Source organism: Typopeltis vanoorti, chromosome 15 (genome assembly GCF_054136105.1).
Source record: "Typopeltis vanoorti isolate ZY-2024b chromosome 15, IOZ_Tvanoo_1.0, whole genome shotgun sequence".
NCBI lineage: Eukaryota > Metazoa > Arthropoda > Arachnida > Uropygi > Thelyphonidae > Typopeltis > Typopeltis vanoorti.
This window is the reverse complement of record NC_143563.1, coordinates 91,194,002-91,211,089: the sequence shown is the minus strand read 5'-3', so window position 1 is coordinate 91,211,089 and position 17,088 is coordinate 91,194,002. Positions and strand designations below refer to the sequence as shown.

At 33.4% G+C, this 17,088-nt stretch overlaps 1 protein-coding gene across 6 annotated transcripts in view; it reads left to right on the top strand.

The window, feature by feature from the left end:
• Nucleotides 1-17,088, top strand: part of Lasp (LIM and SH3 domain protein Lasp) — a 287,808-nt gene that overhangs the window by 79,468 nt on the left and 191,252 nt on the right. For all 6 annotated transcript variants that reach the window (XM_090405601.1, XM_090405599.1, XM_090405596.1 and 3 more), the window contains one exon: nt 6,311-6,395. In XM_090405601.1, coding sequence (XP_090261727.1) covers nt 6,311-6,395 — 85 coding nt within the window. The remainder of the gene's footprint in view (nt 1-6,310; nt 6,396-17,088) is intronic.

Sequence of the window (17,088 nt, the reverse complement as noted above, 5' to 3'; positions counted from 1 at the left end):
TTATGTGAGAGTAGGCATATTTTTATTATTTTTCTCCTTTTTTTTTTTTTTTTTTTTTTTTTTTTTTTTTTTTTTTTTTTTTTTTTGTTATACAGTAGATGCTGCTTATTGTGATCACTTTGGGATAGTCTCTTTTCAATAACAATAACTGGCTGATAACATTAAGCAAAGAATATAAAAAATTGCATCATTTATTTCAATTTATTGTTATGAACATTATTTAATTTATTATTCTAAACAACTTTTTAATAAGCAATAACATAAAATGTATTTTTAAAACTTATTTAGTGTTATCTGTCGTGTCTTTGAATGTAGTAGTTTACGAAGAAATTGCTCATACTCATAATGCCTTTCAAAGTTTGTCACTATGTTGCACACAGTGACGAAGTATTTGTAGAGCTTCTTGCATCTGGGCATTGATTGGAGGAACTTTTAAAATTTGTTCTTCTGTATTTGTATTAGGTTCACTTTCTTCTATTAATTTAAAGTTCTCATTGGAAGCAGTTTGACATATTTCCCATCACTGTCATTGTAGCCACCACTTCAACGTTGTTATCAATATTCAGCCAATTTTCAAATTCTCTTTTTGACATACCATCTTGGGTTTTATCAAAAATTTCATTTATAAGATATTCACATTCTTCAGAAAGAGTTTGTCTTAAAAAATCCACCTTATCAGAAACAGTTTTCATTAGTCTTCTCTGAGACTTGCTTTCATGACATTGCTACCAAATGCAGTGCATCAAGAAGGGAAATCTTTTTTTGCAGTTGCACTTGCATCAAATTGGTCTTTTATATAATAAGGTCTGCTATAATTCTTGCACAGACTTCCCTGCTATAATAAGCTTTAAATGCTCTTATGATGCCTTGGTCATGGTTGAATTAACGATATAGTGGTTGAAGGCAAGAAAATTACTTTGATTATTTTTTAACAATGAATTGTTTGTGGGTGCAGTGCAGTTGTCTGCTAACAAGACAATTGTTCACTATAATTTAAGATCCCACTTAACTAACCAATTGTTGAAAATGTCATTAGTCATCCAAGCATTCAAGACATCGAACATTTTCAACAATTGCACTAGAACAGTAGTCAACCACCAAACTTTTGAGACCTTTAAAACACAGAGGATTTTTACTATTTCCAATCTCGTTTCTCACCTTTCATATTCACTTGATGAATATGAAATCTTCAAAAGAGCGAGTGACAGTTCTTTGAAGATTTAAATCCTTCACTACTTTTATTTCTAAAGAAATAAGTATGCTCGGGCATTGCACGAAAATAGTCTGCATTGTAAATATCCTCAGGAGAATATTCAGAAATAATTTTTGGCAACTTGGTCTTAATCCACACATCAGCTGATTAAAAAAAAAAAAAAAAAAAAAAAATCGGCACTTTTTTCTTCACCACAAATATGCTTGTACACAATATTCTCTCTTTTCCACCTGTTAAACCGTTCATCAGTTGCAGTGAAATTTTCTTTGTCCATTGTTTTTGCAAGTTCTGCTTTTTGACACATCAAAGGCCCATTAATCGAAGCATTCTTTTCACAAACATTACTGAACCAAATTTTTAATGCTTATTCAACTTGAGTATCCTTACCAGGTTGGGCTCTCTTTCAATATATGTTCTCATTAGTAAGAGCTGAAGTTTTAATGTTTGATCTTTTTTTAAAGATCTTGCACATATATTAAATGCAGACTCATTTTTGGCAACTTATTATAAGCACTCCAAAATTCTTTGCTTTTCTTGCAAAGATAAATCTCTGTTTTTTTGCTTGCTTCTGTCTTAAAGCTAAGAGCTATTTTAACATGAACTTAAAGTCAAATTCACTTCCTGAAAGAGCACCCCCCCCCTGCATTTGCCTGGAAGAATTCAGATTTACGGAAGATTAAAGGAAGCTTTACAAAACAGTCAGATTTTGACAAATGTTCTTTGTCAAATTTTCTCCTGATTAATCTTTATTTCTTAGAATTCTGAGATGCAAAAAGCTAAACATTTGAGGATTTTGATAATAACCATGGATTATTTTAAATTGTGTGTTTTGGGATCGGCTGATTTTGATAACACTAGCCGATTGATAATACGAGGATGGTCTGAAAAGTTCTTGACCTAACAATGAAAAATGAATTTATAATTTCAAAATTATTTTTATTTTTCAACATAATCTCCCTTAAGACTAATATATTTATTCCAGCAATGCTCCAGTACAATTATCCCATCCCTGTAGCAGTTCTCAGTAAGATCTGCAAAATACTCCTCTAGCGGCAATCACCTCTTGATTTGAAGAATAAATAAAACTCTTCCTTGCTGACCCATCCCTGTAGTGGTTCTCAGTAAGATCTGCAAAATACTCCTCTACAGCTGCAATCACCTCTTGATTTGAAGAATAAATAAAACTTCCTTGCTGACTAGTGAGGAAGAGTTTTAGTTTTGGGAAGAGATAGAAGTCAGAGAGAACCAAATCTGGGGAATAGTGTGATGTTCCAACAATTCATAGTGCAGATCCCTTAATTCTCCCATTGCCAAAACACCTTTGTGGGAAGGTGCATTGTCCTGATGAAAGAGCATCCCAAAACACCGATGCCATGACCTTTCTTGCTGATGGAACCGACTTTGTCTTCTTTGGCGCTGAACAACCAGCTTCTCTCCACTGTTTTGACTGTTGTTTGGATTCTGGTGTGTAATGGTGAATCCAAGTCTCATCCATAGTAATAAATAGATGCACAAAATCAGTTTTATTCTTGCTAAAACGCTCCAACCTCTGTTCAGAGATTTTCGTGCAAGTGCGTTTTTTGATTCTGCTGTGAGCAAATGTGTCACCCATCTTGTGCAAAGCTTTTTCATTTGCAATTTTTCGTGCAAAATATATCCTACATGTTCTTTTGAAATGCCCATAGTCTCAGCAATTTCATGCACTTTGACTCGCCGGTCATTCAATACGTGCACTTGACCAATGATTTCTGGTGTTGTTACTCTTTTTTGGACGTCCTTCATGTGGATCATCTTCAAGGCTGGTGCAGCCATGTTTAAATTTAGCTGCCCATTTCTTAATTGTCGAAAATGAAGGAGAAGGGTGCCCATAAACTTTTATGAAATTTGAATGAATTTCTTTTGGCGTTAAACCTTTCTTTTACAAAGAATTTTATAACCGCATGATACTCAATTTTATCCATTTCAAGGGATACAGACAACACGTTTGCTTCAGACAGCTGTATAAAACAAACTACTTGATAGAATGACTTGCAGTTTCACATGGATGCTTATGACTGATGTATCAACTTAGAAAAAGTAAATAAAATCTTGCCCATAGTGTTGCCTTCTATGGTCGAGGTCGAGAACCTTTCAGACGACCCTTGTATTATCCGCGATCACAATAAGTGGATTGTACTGCATTTGTCTTTTTTTTTTTAAATCTAGAGTTAAAACAGTAGGATTTGTATCACTGTCTTTCATGTTAGAGTAGTTGATTCAGGAAACATAAAGAGCAGGGGCATGCATCTGGGATGCAGGACTTATGTACATAACTCATGAACAGGGAGTGCCCAGACTCCAGTCCAAGTGTGGACTTGGACAGTGCTTCACATATATTCCGCTGTCTTTCTCTGGGCATCACCTGGCAGAGTAAGCCCCAGCTTCTAATAGTTGCATTACTATTTGTTCAGTCTCATGTATTATGTGGCAGCCAGTCTGTAGAAGCTGGCTTGACCTTCAAATGGAGCAGAAACTGGCTCCTTAGTTCAAGTCCTGGCTGCATCACCTGCTCTGCTCTGCTTGTGGTAAGAAAAGGGGGTCACAGAAGCCAGAGGTCCTGCTCTGGTGAAGTATGGCAGTAGCCACTTCATGCCTCCAAAAAAAAAAAAAAAAGCAGGATGGTTTTATGTGACTGGGTAATGAAAGACATCTACCACCTAGACGTTTAGTTGGCATTTTCTTACAACTAGGGAATATATACATTTAAGGTAGTAATATTCATCCTATCAGAGCTCCATTGGTAGTAACAATCTATACCATATGAAAGTGGGGATTACTTGGCTGGTGTTTATTGGCATGGAATGTCAAATCCAAAAAAAAAATGCACATATACTCTCATTACCAAAGGAATCTTGCAGAACGTAGTTTTTATCATTGAAGTAGTTAGTAGTAGTTGTTATAACTACCAGTTGATGTTCTGTGAGAAATAACAAATTAGATTTTGATGCGTGTAAATTGAGAATGAATGTTAGTGAAATTACTGAAAGTGCTTTATCATTTTTTGTTTGTGTTTTTTTTTTTATTATTATAAGCTTATTTTGATTTCTGTTGGATACAAAACATATCAGGCCAATATGAACATTTTGACTAAAAATATAAGCATATGTTAATGAAACAGATTTTTGTTGACTTTTATTCCCATGAAGTTAAATATAGCAAAACTGCCATAAGGCATTTCTATAGACTTGAATTGATTCTAACTTTACATGTGCAGTACCCATATAGCCTACAAGCAGATTATCTTTCCAATATTTTTTAAGAAAAGTAAGAAAATTCTTCATAAAATATGTTAACAGTTTTTCATTAAGATTTTGTTATAATAAATTTGCTTTGTTGTGAGTAATAGGATATTTAGTACTGGGCTATTTTAATTATAGCTGTGAGTAACTATTATCAGGAAATAGTTAGGCTAGTTTTCTATTCCTTGAAAAACTTATTATGAATGTTGTTGTTATTTATAATTTGTTTTTTTTAACAGCAATAAATAGAATTACTCCTCTTCCTCACAACCAATTTTCTTCCTTTTTTTGAAGGGAATTCATGAAATGGGCTAATGGAACAATTTCATGTAAAGAGAAAAATACCTTTTTATTCAAAAATTTTTATTTTGTGGAATGAAAAATAATTTTTGTGCAAAAAATTTATTGAATTTCTATCAATGCTCCTCTTTTATGAAGTTCAAATAATTTTACAGAAGTAGACAATATATAACTGATTATGGATATTCATTCAAGATATAAAATATATCCAAAGTTGTTGAACAGTGTCAGTGTGTTATGAATGTTCAAAGAGTTTTGTTCCTTAATCATAAATTAAATTTAATGTTTAATATTTGATATAGATGATAAATTCAAGATATGGATCTGAATTCTACAAATATGCCTTAAGATACAATAGTTTTTTTTTAACTTTGGGAAAATCATAACAGTATATACCTTGAATTCTTGCATCTTATTGATATTTGGTAACATATACATACATTTGATATGTAGGACATAAATCATAGTCAAGTATGATATTTCTTAGTATTATAAGCCACATATTTATGATTTGCGTATTGAATCATGTTGACTGATTTTTCCATTCGTTTTTATGGAATTTGAGGATATTCTAATTTTATGGAATTTGAGGATATTCTGGACACCACCCAGTCAGGGTGGTGTCCAGAATATCCTCAAATTTTTATCCCTTTTCCAGAGTTGAAGTAGAATTATAAAGTTGCTTGAACATTTTAAGCTCGGCTTAATAATTCATTCTGGAGCTAAAAAGTTTATTAATGAACACTGATAAACCAAATTTTGTTAACTGAATTCTTTTAGTTTGCTGAATGTTTCTCACTTATAATTTAATTTTTTTTTATATATTCTGTATTTATTGCCTTCTGTAGAGATCCCCCCCCCCCTTGAAAATCCTTCTTCAACAGTCGAACAATTTTTTTTTTTTTTTTTTTTTTTGGTAAAAATAAATATGCTTATTTCTCTTTGGTTGATTACCTTATATAACATGATGTAATGTTATATAGTAATTACTCAGTTATCTGATCACAGTGGAAAATTAGTTTGGTGGTTGGATAATTTGAAGAGTTGGTTAACCAAAAGTCCAGTTACATGGTATGCTGTTGCAGAGGCTGGTTGGTTGACTTGTTAACCCATTGAGTGTTGGTTAATTTGAAGAGTCAGTTATTTTGAAAATCATGATTGAGAATCCTTCTATGTGATTTAAACAGCGACTGACATACCTAGTCATTATTTCTTCTATATTTGGATCTTATTACAAACTAATCATATTTGCTACTGATCACTTGATGAGATAGATAGTAGTCTATCATCAAGTGACTATCAGGCAGAGTTGATGAATAGTTTATGTAAATACATGTAATCAGATATTGAGTGTCTAGTAGCTTTCTAGTGTGGTTCCTTCATGGAAATTTAATTGGAAGATGAAATGAATGGTAATAAAAAAGTAGAGGAATTAGAAATACATATATCTCTCATCCTTTAATTTAACTTTTAATTATTTCCGTGCCTTTTATTCATATAACACTAAAATCTCTTTAAGGCATTGCCCTCAAGCAAAACATACTGCAGTTGCTGATACCCCAGAGATCAGGAGGTTGGCTGAAAATACAAGACTGCAAAGCAATGTATGTATGAAAAATAGAATTTTAAAACTTATGAAAAAGTTCTGATTTTTATTCTTAGTGTTTTTATATTAATTCAGTTCATATAGTGTCAAATTTCAGTAATGAAATAATTATTGAAACTCTGAAATAGAGCCATTAAGAAATACTTAAGTACCTGCTGGTTTAATTTTGTCCATCAGTCTTTATACAAGTTATTCAAGGTGGATTTTATTGAAATTCAATAGATGGATTTTATTGAAATTCAACATTTAGAATCCTTATTAAAAGTTGAGTGGAGTGAAATATTTTAATAACTTGGTTGTAGCTATATGGAATTTAGCAAAATTTAGTTGTGCATAAGAGGTTTTGTTTTTCAGATTGGTATTTGACAAAATATGGCAAAACAATTTGAGCTGATAATTCTGCAGTAAGTGGATGAAATAGGACATTGAGGATGTCTATTAACATTAAATTTCAATTTCGCTTTCATTTAGACTGCTAAAATGGCAGTTTCTTCTGTTTATACCATTCAAATTGGGATCAAATATTAGAATTGGGAGTTGGGATCAAATTTTAGAATGAATTTTTGAAATGAGCAAACTGATTAGAGAACTGAATTGAGAATTTAAGATGTGTAGAATATTATGGTTAGTCTGAAAAGTTAATCATCTTAATGTAGTCAAAACAAAAATTAATAATAAAACATGAAAATCTAAAACAAAATTTTTATGAGAATTATTTTAACATAGGTTCTGTAAGATTGGACCCATTTATGCCTATCATCTGTTTTGAGTAATTTGAGAAGTATGCATAATGTCATAATATTCAGAATATTGTCATTCATAGATAACTAGGACTCTGTACTAGTCTTCTTAAAATACTTTGCTTATTTTTATTCTTAGTGTTTTTATATTAATTCAGTTCATATAGTGTCAAATTTCATTACTGAAATTTGACACTATATGAAAAATTTAACTTTGCTTCTGTGGCCAAATCCTGTACAAATAAAGGTGAAGAGCTTAAATTCTTGGAGTTTACAATCATTGTTTCTTACTTGACCTTTAAGTAAGAGCAAATGAGACATTTCATTAAGTTTGTTACATTTACCTAAATTGTCTTCACATAGGCAAGGTTATTTTCACTAGAGGGTATCTATCTGAGTACCTTGGAATGATTGATAAGAAGAGCAATCATTCACACAAATGACAAAAGCATACAGTTCTGTGCCTGAAAAAGGTATTCACTCTAAGAGCTTCAGAATTCTGATGGAAAATTCATTTGTCTTAAATCAGAGTTTCTCTCTCTTGATATCTAGGATCTTCTAAATTAAATTAGAAAACAAGAAAACATTAATTGAGGATACTCATTAAATTTCCAAGAATAAATCACAGGAATGCTGTATAAAATAAGCAGCAGAAATGCATGAACAATTTTTGAAATGATATGATAAACTTATTGCATTTGAAGAGATTGTAATAAAAATTCCTTCTTTCAGATTTAGCCTTTTGTTTTGCAGATATGCTATAAAAACGATCACTGCAATTTTTCATTCCTGTTTTATTATATTAAGATAAAATAAAAAAACTTGTTTATTAACTTAAACTACCAGCTTCTGAACATTCTTTACCTAGAAACATGCAGTCACAGTTTTTACGAACAACTCATCTCAGTAATACTTCTGCAAAGTAGAGAAAGTATTATTGAATGGTTGTACTTCCATTTCTGTTTAGGTCACAAAAATAAATGTAAAAACTTGGGTATAATATATGTTAAAGATACCAAGTTATTTTAAATATAAACCTGTTTTTTTTTCTCCATTTCCCTAGTAAGCAAACATACAAGTCAGTCAGGTTTGCACCTGCAAGTATTGCAAGTCTAGCTGACCCTGCACGTAGTGCAACTCGTGGTAAAGGTAGAATAAGCTCTGATTACTATTCTTAATATTTACCCTTAATGCAAAACACATCTCCTGGAGGAGATGTATGATGCTATGTATTAAAGGCAAGGGACCACTACCCAGACCGGTTGCGACCTTTATTGAGGTCTCGTCAGTGGGAGCCAGGCTAAGAAATACTAAGTTTTAAGTAATACAGAGCTTATAAATATTTTACCAAAACAAGTTACTATAAGGTGCTTTGACCTGATTAAATAAGAATCTCAGGATGAGAGATAGATGTAAAAAAAAAGTTTTTCACCTTGGGTATAATATATGTTAAAGATACCAAGCTACTTTAAATATAAACCTGGTTTTTTTACTCCATTTCCCAAGTAAGCAAACAGACAAGTCAGTCAAGTTTGCACCTGCAAGTGTTGCAAGTCTAGCTGACCCTGCACGTAGTGCAAGTCAAGGCAATTCGTGGTAAAGGTAGAATAAGCTCTGATCACTATTTTTAATATTTACCCTTAATGCAAAGCACATCTCCTGGAGATGTATGATGCTATGTATTAAAGGCAAGGGGCCACTACCCAGACCGGTTTCGACCTTTATTGAGGTCTCGTCAGTGTGAGCCAGGCTATCTATCTCTCATCCTGAGATTTTTATTTAATAAGGTCAAAGCACCTTATGGTAACTTGTTTTGGTAAAATATTTATAAGCTCTGTATTACTTAAAACTTAGTATTTCTTAGCCTGGCTCCCACTGACGAGACCTCAATAAAGGTCAAAACCAGTCTGGGTAGTGGCCCCTTGCCTTTAATACATAATATCATACATCTCCTCCAGGAGGTGTGCTTTGCATTAAGGGTAAATATTAAGAATAGTGATCAGAGCTTATTCTACCTTTACCACGAGTTGCCTTGACTTGCAACACTTGCAGGCACAAACTTGACTGACTTGTCTGTTTGATTACTTAGGAAATGGAGTAAATAAACCAGGTTTATATTTAAAATAGCTTGGTATCTTTAACATACGTCACAAAGGTAAGTTGACATTATGGTAAATGGTTGCTTGGAAAATGTCAATTAAGAATCAAGATGCTTCTAGGTTATAGTTGGTGGTTTAAAATTTATGGTATTCACTTCAAAGAAGCCATCAGTAAATTAGGTTAGTCTCTCTGCTTTCAGCTAATATAATACATTCCGTTAAACACATAGGCATGATTGTATGTCAGGCTAACAATATTTCTTATGTTACATACATTGCGAATTTACGTTACATACATTGCGCATAACTCATACAAAGAAATGAACAGATTACATTTTTATTCTTGCAGTATAATTACATTCCCATTTTGCAAACTACAAAACACATTGATTAATATTACTATAAACAAAACTAACAAAGCAAAATGTTTAGAGCTGCAGCAGTTCTCAACATTTTTGCTTGTGAACCAGGACTAGATTTTATAACTTAGTAGTTCTGAAGCTGCTTTATTAATTCTCTTGTTACCACAGCTGATAACATGCTTTGATTGTTAAAGTTTATCATGGCTATGTGTTGTTGCCAAAAAGCATCTACATTCATGTAATGGAACTATCTTAACATCTTTTCATTCCTTTGGAACTTTGTCAGTCAGTCTTTGTCAATCTAAGACTTAGATTCTAACAACTTCATCAGAGGCATTGGCTGGTTCTCTTGCACATGGGCTAACATACTATCCACTCCCACTGCTTTATTCACATTGATATATTTCAATAAATTGAGCACCTCCTGTTCATCTGCCTCATTTCTGACATCAGTCTGTCACAACTGCAAAATCCCACCCAGATGATATGCCTTTGCAAAGTGATCACTCAGTGAATCCACTATTTCTTTTGCTTCTATCACCTTCCTACCATCAGCATTGATTAAAGTTATCCTTATATAGTTATTTATTTTTACTTGCTGCATAATAAAAAAGCCAAAATAAATCCATAATTTTTTTTTTATCTTACATAATTTTTTCTCACAATTCGGTTTGTATTTTTAAGGTGCCTTAAGAACTGATAGAAAAGAGATTAGTATTGTTATGGAGATTCAATCATAAGAGGTATATTTAATGAGAAAGTGATGAAAGCATGTTTTCCATGTGCAATGATAAAGAATGTTTGCGACATTGTAAGTATGCAGAAGAAAGAAGTGAATGAATTAATTGTTTTGGCTGGCACAAATAATTCGAAAGGTAAGAAATATGTAGTGAGAGAAGATATGAAAAAGTAGCTAGTGGAAGCAAAAATTAAGAGTAAGTAAGTAATGATTGTGAGTCTGCTGCTTCAGTATAAGAAAGGCCATGATTATCAATGAGAAGATTGTGCAGGAGGAATGATGGGCAGTTTATTGATGTATAGAGTGAATTCGATGGACTACATTTAAATGATTTTGGAGTTAATGTTTGGAGAAAGTGTTGTTTAGTAAGAGTGTGGTAGTGCAAAACCAGGGAAACCAAAGATATACAAGAGGACGAAATCAAGCATCTGTCTGGCCATCCCTCTAATAAATGAGTATGTGTTCATTAATGATTATGCAATGCTGAATGGGATTTCATAGGTTTCTGATTTGATTGAATTGGTAATGACATTACACAAGGGTAACTATGTGTACAAAGGGTTGTTGAAATGCATGTACATGCAAGAAGTATCAGGAATAAGGGTGAGAAGTTTTTGGTATTGACTTGGCCAAAAATGATAGGCATCAGTGAGATCTGGTTGACTGAAAATGATATATTTACAGGGATAGAATGCAAAGGGCATTGTATTGTCGTGGAGGGGAGAAGAGGTGAGGTGTTGCTAATGATAGCTGAAGAATTACAACCAACAAAATTAGAAAGTAAATGATTTTCAGTCTAAGGGAGATGAAGATGGTTCATTTGAAGCTGTCTGGTGTGAGATAGAGGCAAATAGTTTTGCTGGGTGTTGTTATAGACCAAGGGGTCCACAGGAAGATGTAGTTGCCGTGTATCAGCAGATTAGCACCAGCCTGGTTGGCGGAGTGGTTGACATATTCGCTCTTTCTCCAGCCAAGAGGTTGTGAGTTCGAATTATGAACAAATTCAGTATTGCATAAATCATAATTGAAAGACTTTACATGAGCAGATAGTTGTAAATCAAAGTGTCTTAAAATGGGGTATTACTCTAACTAGTTTATAAGAATGTTATCTTTTCTGCAGCTGAAGATGAAGCTTAAATATGCCTCGGTGATCAGTCTTGAAAAAGGCTATTCTTAAAAGTAAGTTGCACAAAATGACTGATACTGAATTTTTAATGCAGAATCTGTGCATTATGACATGTGCATCTTATTTCCAGTAGGCTGAGTTCAGTTTAAGTTGAACATGTCAATTTCTTTAATAGTTATCAAACTAATTTTAGGTCTTACACAAAAAAAAAAAAGTTTTTACAAGGTATATTATAAAAAAAATTTTTACATCTGAAAAGATTCATTGCAGGAAGTCACCCTATCTACACACACACACACACACACACACACACACACACACACACACACACACACACACACACACACACACACACACACACAGTGTTACTATCCACATCTATACAATATGTAAAATGCTGTCCACGAATAGTATTTTTGTCTGTTAATTGTGTGTTCTTTGACTGATATTTGCATGTATATGGAGGAAAATCCTGATAGTAACCAAAAGGTTCTACTGAAGTGGAATTCTTTTCAGTTGCTAGTGATGGCAGCTGACATAAAGAAAAAGTTGGTCCTTGTCGGATATCTAAACAGCAGAGTAGGAAATGGATACACCTGATATGTTTTGTGGAAATTTGGAGAGCAGAATAAAACAAATAAGTACTTACTGGACTTCTGTTCTGCATAGACTAGTCATTCCTAATACCATGTTACAACATAAAGCTGTGCACAAATTCCTATGGAGACTCATTGACTCTGATAGTGATATCTTTATGTTGGTTCAGGACACAAGATAAACAAAGTACATATTGACAAGAAAAATACATACAAAAAATTTAAAAAATCTGTCAAGTAGCTTTTAGAAGTGAACTGTAGAGTCATATGTACAAATATTATTCTTCACACACACACACAGTTTGAAAGCAAGAATCTAACCAATGAAACTGAATAGTAGATTCTGAAGAAAATATTTACTTGGCCAGAGGGGCATATGGTGAAGTTGTCTGCAAGAATAGAAAAAACAGAACTCCATAGTGTACAAAGTTTTTGGTCATGGAAAAAAATATATATATATATATATCAAAAGTTTCAGCAGTAAGGAACATAGGCTCCAAGAGCATGCAGAGAAAGATATATAAAACAGCAAAACAGTGTGTGAAAATGGCTAATCACGAAGGCCTTGAAAAGAATATAGAAGATACAGAAAGATAGCAAAATGTTCGGAGTATTGAAAAAGGTTAAAAATAGAGGAAAGTACTGTAAAAAGGAATCAGTTGACATGAAAACTGAAGGTAAAAAATATTCTAGATGTCTGGAGTAATTACTTGGAAAGATCGGTACATAAAATAAGAAGTGACAGTGCACAGGAGTATACATCAGCACTTGAAAATTAAAGATGCCAAGAAATTATATTCTTGGTTTCATCCTTCATCCAAGTGTATGTAAACAAAGTTTGCATGTGAAGTCACTTCATGACTGGGCTACTTGTATATAGGCTAATGACTTCACATCAGTTGCCTTAGTATCCCATAATGCAATGCACATATCCTTATGGACATGTATAATACTATGCATTATAGGAAAGGCCACTACCCAGACCAGTTGAGACTTTCATTGAGGTCTCACCAGCAGGAGCCAGACCAAGAAGCGATATCAAGATTGTAGTAATGCAGAAGTCATATTTCCATATATAAGTAGCTAAAAGGTGTTACAACTTATTACTAAAATACTCTGGTTTATAATTTAACCAAGTAAAAAAAAAAAATTTCATAATCTATCTCTAATCCAGACTATTTTAGTAATAAGGTGTAGGCACCTTTTGGCTACTTATATATGGAACCATGACATCTGCATTACTTCAACCTTGGTATCGCTTCTGGGTCTGGCTCCCACCAATGAGATCTCAGTAAAGGTCACTGAATAGTGACCCTTCCCACAATGCATAGCATTATACATGTCTGTAAGGATGGGATACTAATACAGTTGATGTGAAGTCATTAGCCTCTATATACAAATAGTCCAGTTATGAAGTGACTTCACAAACAAACTTTGTTTTCATACACTTGGATAAAGGATGCAAACCAACAAATAAGTTCTTGGCATCTTTAATTTATATTATAACCAAACGAAAAAAACTTTCAACATCAGTACTTGAAGTAGAAAACAAAGCTATTAAGAAATGCTGAAATGTACAAATGTGGATGTATTAAAGCATTTCTAGTTGTATTTAATCCATAGTACCATTTATAAAAATTGCTGGTATTGGAGAAACAGATCTAATACTAATAATTAATGAAATTTATTTAGCTAATGATCAATAAATCAATACTTCACTTTGGTAACTAAGGCATATTTATAGGCACAAAGATATCAGTGATAATAAACAATGTCCAAGCATTGTACCATCTATAAAAAAAAAAAAAAATAAATAGGGAGGAATAAAATGTGAGAATTACAGAAGCATCTCCTTGCCGAGTGTTGCAGTTAAGATTTATATGAACAAGCATATTTGAAGAGCAAGAAAAATCGCCAAAGGAAAAAACTTTGCACAAAGTTTCTTTTCCAAGTTTCTTTTTAGAAAGAGTTCAGGCAAAACAGGAGGAGTTAGTAGTATCAGATTTTCTCTTTAATACAGATAGTTGGGAAATTGTGGGAGTATAATAGGGATCTATAGTTAAATTTTGTAGATCTGAAAAAACATTACAAGGTGTCAAGAAACAAAGTTTTCAAAACACTAATTATAAACATAACATTATACAGAGTAATACTTTGTCAATGTTTAAGTTACAGTTAGAACTGAACAGGTATATGTAAAACCAGGGTGCACACTATCTCCACTGTTATTCATCATCTAAATAGATCACAACATGGAGAGTGACCTTAAAGCTAATATCAAAATTGGGGAATGTAAATCTTGGCTGTTTACTTTATGCCAATGATTTACCCCTAAATCATTACCCCAATTAACGAATCCAATACAAGTCTGCAGCTTTCCTTAACTGAATTGATTAAATGTTATAACAAATTTGATATGAAAATCAGCAATAAAAAGACATCCCATGAAAATAGGATGTTTAACCACCCAACTGGCCATTATGGATCAAATATGCATCCTCATATGCTTTGTATCCATCATATATTTCACTGTAATATCAATGGTATTACAATTTTAATATGCACTTTGCATCCACGATAACCCTGACGTCTATAGGTGTCTTGGCCGATAGCGTGGTTAAACATGATGGCTACAACCTGAATGGAGAAACTATCGAACAAAGAAAAGATTATAAACAGTTCACAATTTTCAATGAAAGAGGGCAAAATAAATATGGAAATACAGTGTGCCTATTAAGGAATGAGACAACAATTATATCAAAACAAAGAACTTAAAAAATGACTCTTTTTTGGTTATAAGACCATTGGTTCTTCCTGCCTACTAGTTTCACTAGCGACTGTCTAGCATCAAGGCTTGAACGATACACACAAAAAAAAATGAGAGCATACAGAAACATTGCTAACTGTTAGGCAGTTAAGTTTGAACATATGCGTGACAATGCATGCATGCATGTGTGTAGAAACTTCAGTCAGTATTATGGATACGTTGTATGCACACGCGTTACATGATTTTTTGCGTATTGTAGTTCCGTTAAACTGAGTGAGTTCATTAAGTTTTTCCATATATCTTTCAGTATGGCATCCTGATTTCTGTTCAGGTTGTTACCTGTTCTTAATACCACTGTCGCTTCCTTGAAAATTCTGTAACTGTAATCATCATCTAAGTACGGCATAGAGCTATTTTCTCAGTCAATTGCATGGTTGGAAGTTGATAAGTGACGTGCTAAGCCTGAGGAGACTGTCCTGTTGTGATTGACATCCCAGCATGCTTCTTCTGTCTGATTTCCAGGCTTCTTGAAGTTTGCCCAATGACCACACATACATGGAATTCTATAAACACCTGGATATTTGAAAAATGGTGCATAGTCTTTAGGATATCTTAATACTTGTCTGATGGTAGTGGTTGGCTTAAATGCCACTCTGATGTGAGATTTTAACATTCTTGCTAATCTTGAAGAGACTGAATCTACATAAGGGATGACTACTGTTGAAGTGTACTGGGCGACTGTTCCTTGTTGTTGGAAGTTGTCTTTATAAAGGAATTTGTTGATGATGTTTTGCAGGAAAACCATTCTGCGATAGTGTTATAGCAATTTGAGAAAGTTCTGTCTGTACCTCTTTTTCGTCTGAAATGAACTTTTTGGTTCTATTCTGTAGCATGTGAATGATGCTATGTTTTTGTGATCTATGATGCTTAGAAGAAGAATGTAAATAATCCATTATCTGTAAGTTTTCTGTATATGGAAAATTATTCTCCTGCCTTTTCACCAGTATGTCTAGGAAGGGGGAGTTGTCTGTTTTTTTTTCAACTTCTAGAGTAAATTTAATTTTGTTGTGAAGTGAGTTTATTCTCTCTAAAAACACCTGTAGGTTTTCCATGTTTCCATTCCAAATGATGAAAATGTCATCAATGTATCTCCACCATATCAGTGGTTTAGGGGTAATTTTGGTAAAAATTTTATTTTCAAAGTTTTCCATGAATAGGTCTGCACAAGGTGGTGACAGTGGGCTACCCATTGCTAGGCCTTCCAATTGTTGGTAAAGTGTGTTGTTTACTTTGGAAAAATTTGATTTAAGGCAGTGATTGAACAACTGTGTAATGTCTGTAGGGAAGAGATCTTTAATAATGTTAATGACCTCCTCCACTGAAACATTTGTAAATAAGGATACTACATCCAGGCTGGCCATTTATGTCCATTTGTGATGTCTTAACATACTTCAGTTTCTCTACAAATTGTTGAGAGTTCTTAATATAGAGCTGTTTGTCTTATTTTTCCTTTTAGTAAGTTGGCAAGGTGTTTAACCAATAGGTATGAAGGGGAGGATCTGCCATCCACAATCGGACGTAGTGGAACATTTTCTTTATGCACTTTGGGTGCACCATAAAGGCGAGGAGTTATGGGATGTGAGCATTTGAGTTTTCTTTGTAATTCCTCAGGCCAACCAGTTATATTTCTGATCAGCAGGTTTGTTTCGTGGTGGTTTGTCATGATAGGATTTTTCTTTAATATTTTATACGTGGAACTGTCCGACAGGAGATTGTTTATCTTAGTGAAATAGTCTTTTGAGTTAAGAATGACTGTGGAGTTCCCCTTGTCAGCTTTAGTAATGATTATCTCTTTGTTGTTTCGCAAGTTACGAATGGTCTCCTCAGGTTTAGCACATTGACTTTTCAACTTCCAACCATGCATCTAATTGGGAAAATAGCTCTATGCCGTACTTAGATGATGATTATGGTTACAGAATTTTCAAGGAAGCGGCAGTAGTATTAAGAACAGGTAACAACCTCAACAGAAATCAGGGTGCCATACCGAAAGATATATGGAAAAACTTAATGAACTCACTCAGTTTAACGGAACTACAATATGCGAAAAATCATGTAACGCATGTGCATACAACACGTATCCATGATACTGACTGAAGTTTCTAAACACATGCACGCATTGTCATGCATATTTCAAACTTAACTACCTAACAGTTAGCAACGTTTCTGTATTCTCTCATTTTTTTTGTGTGTGCTATTCAAGCA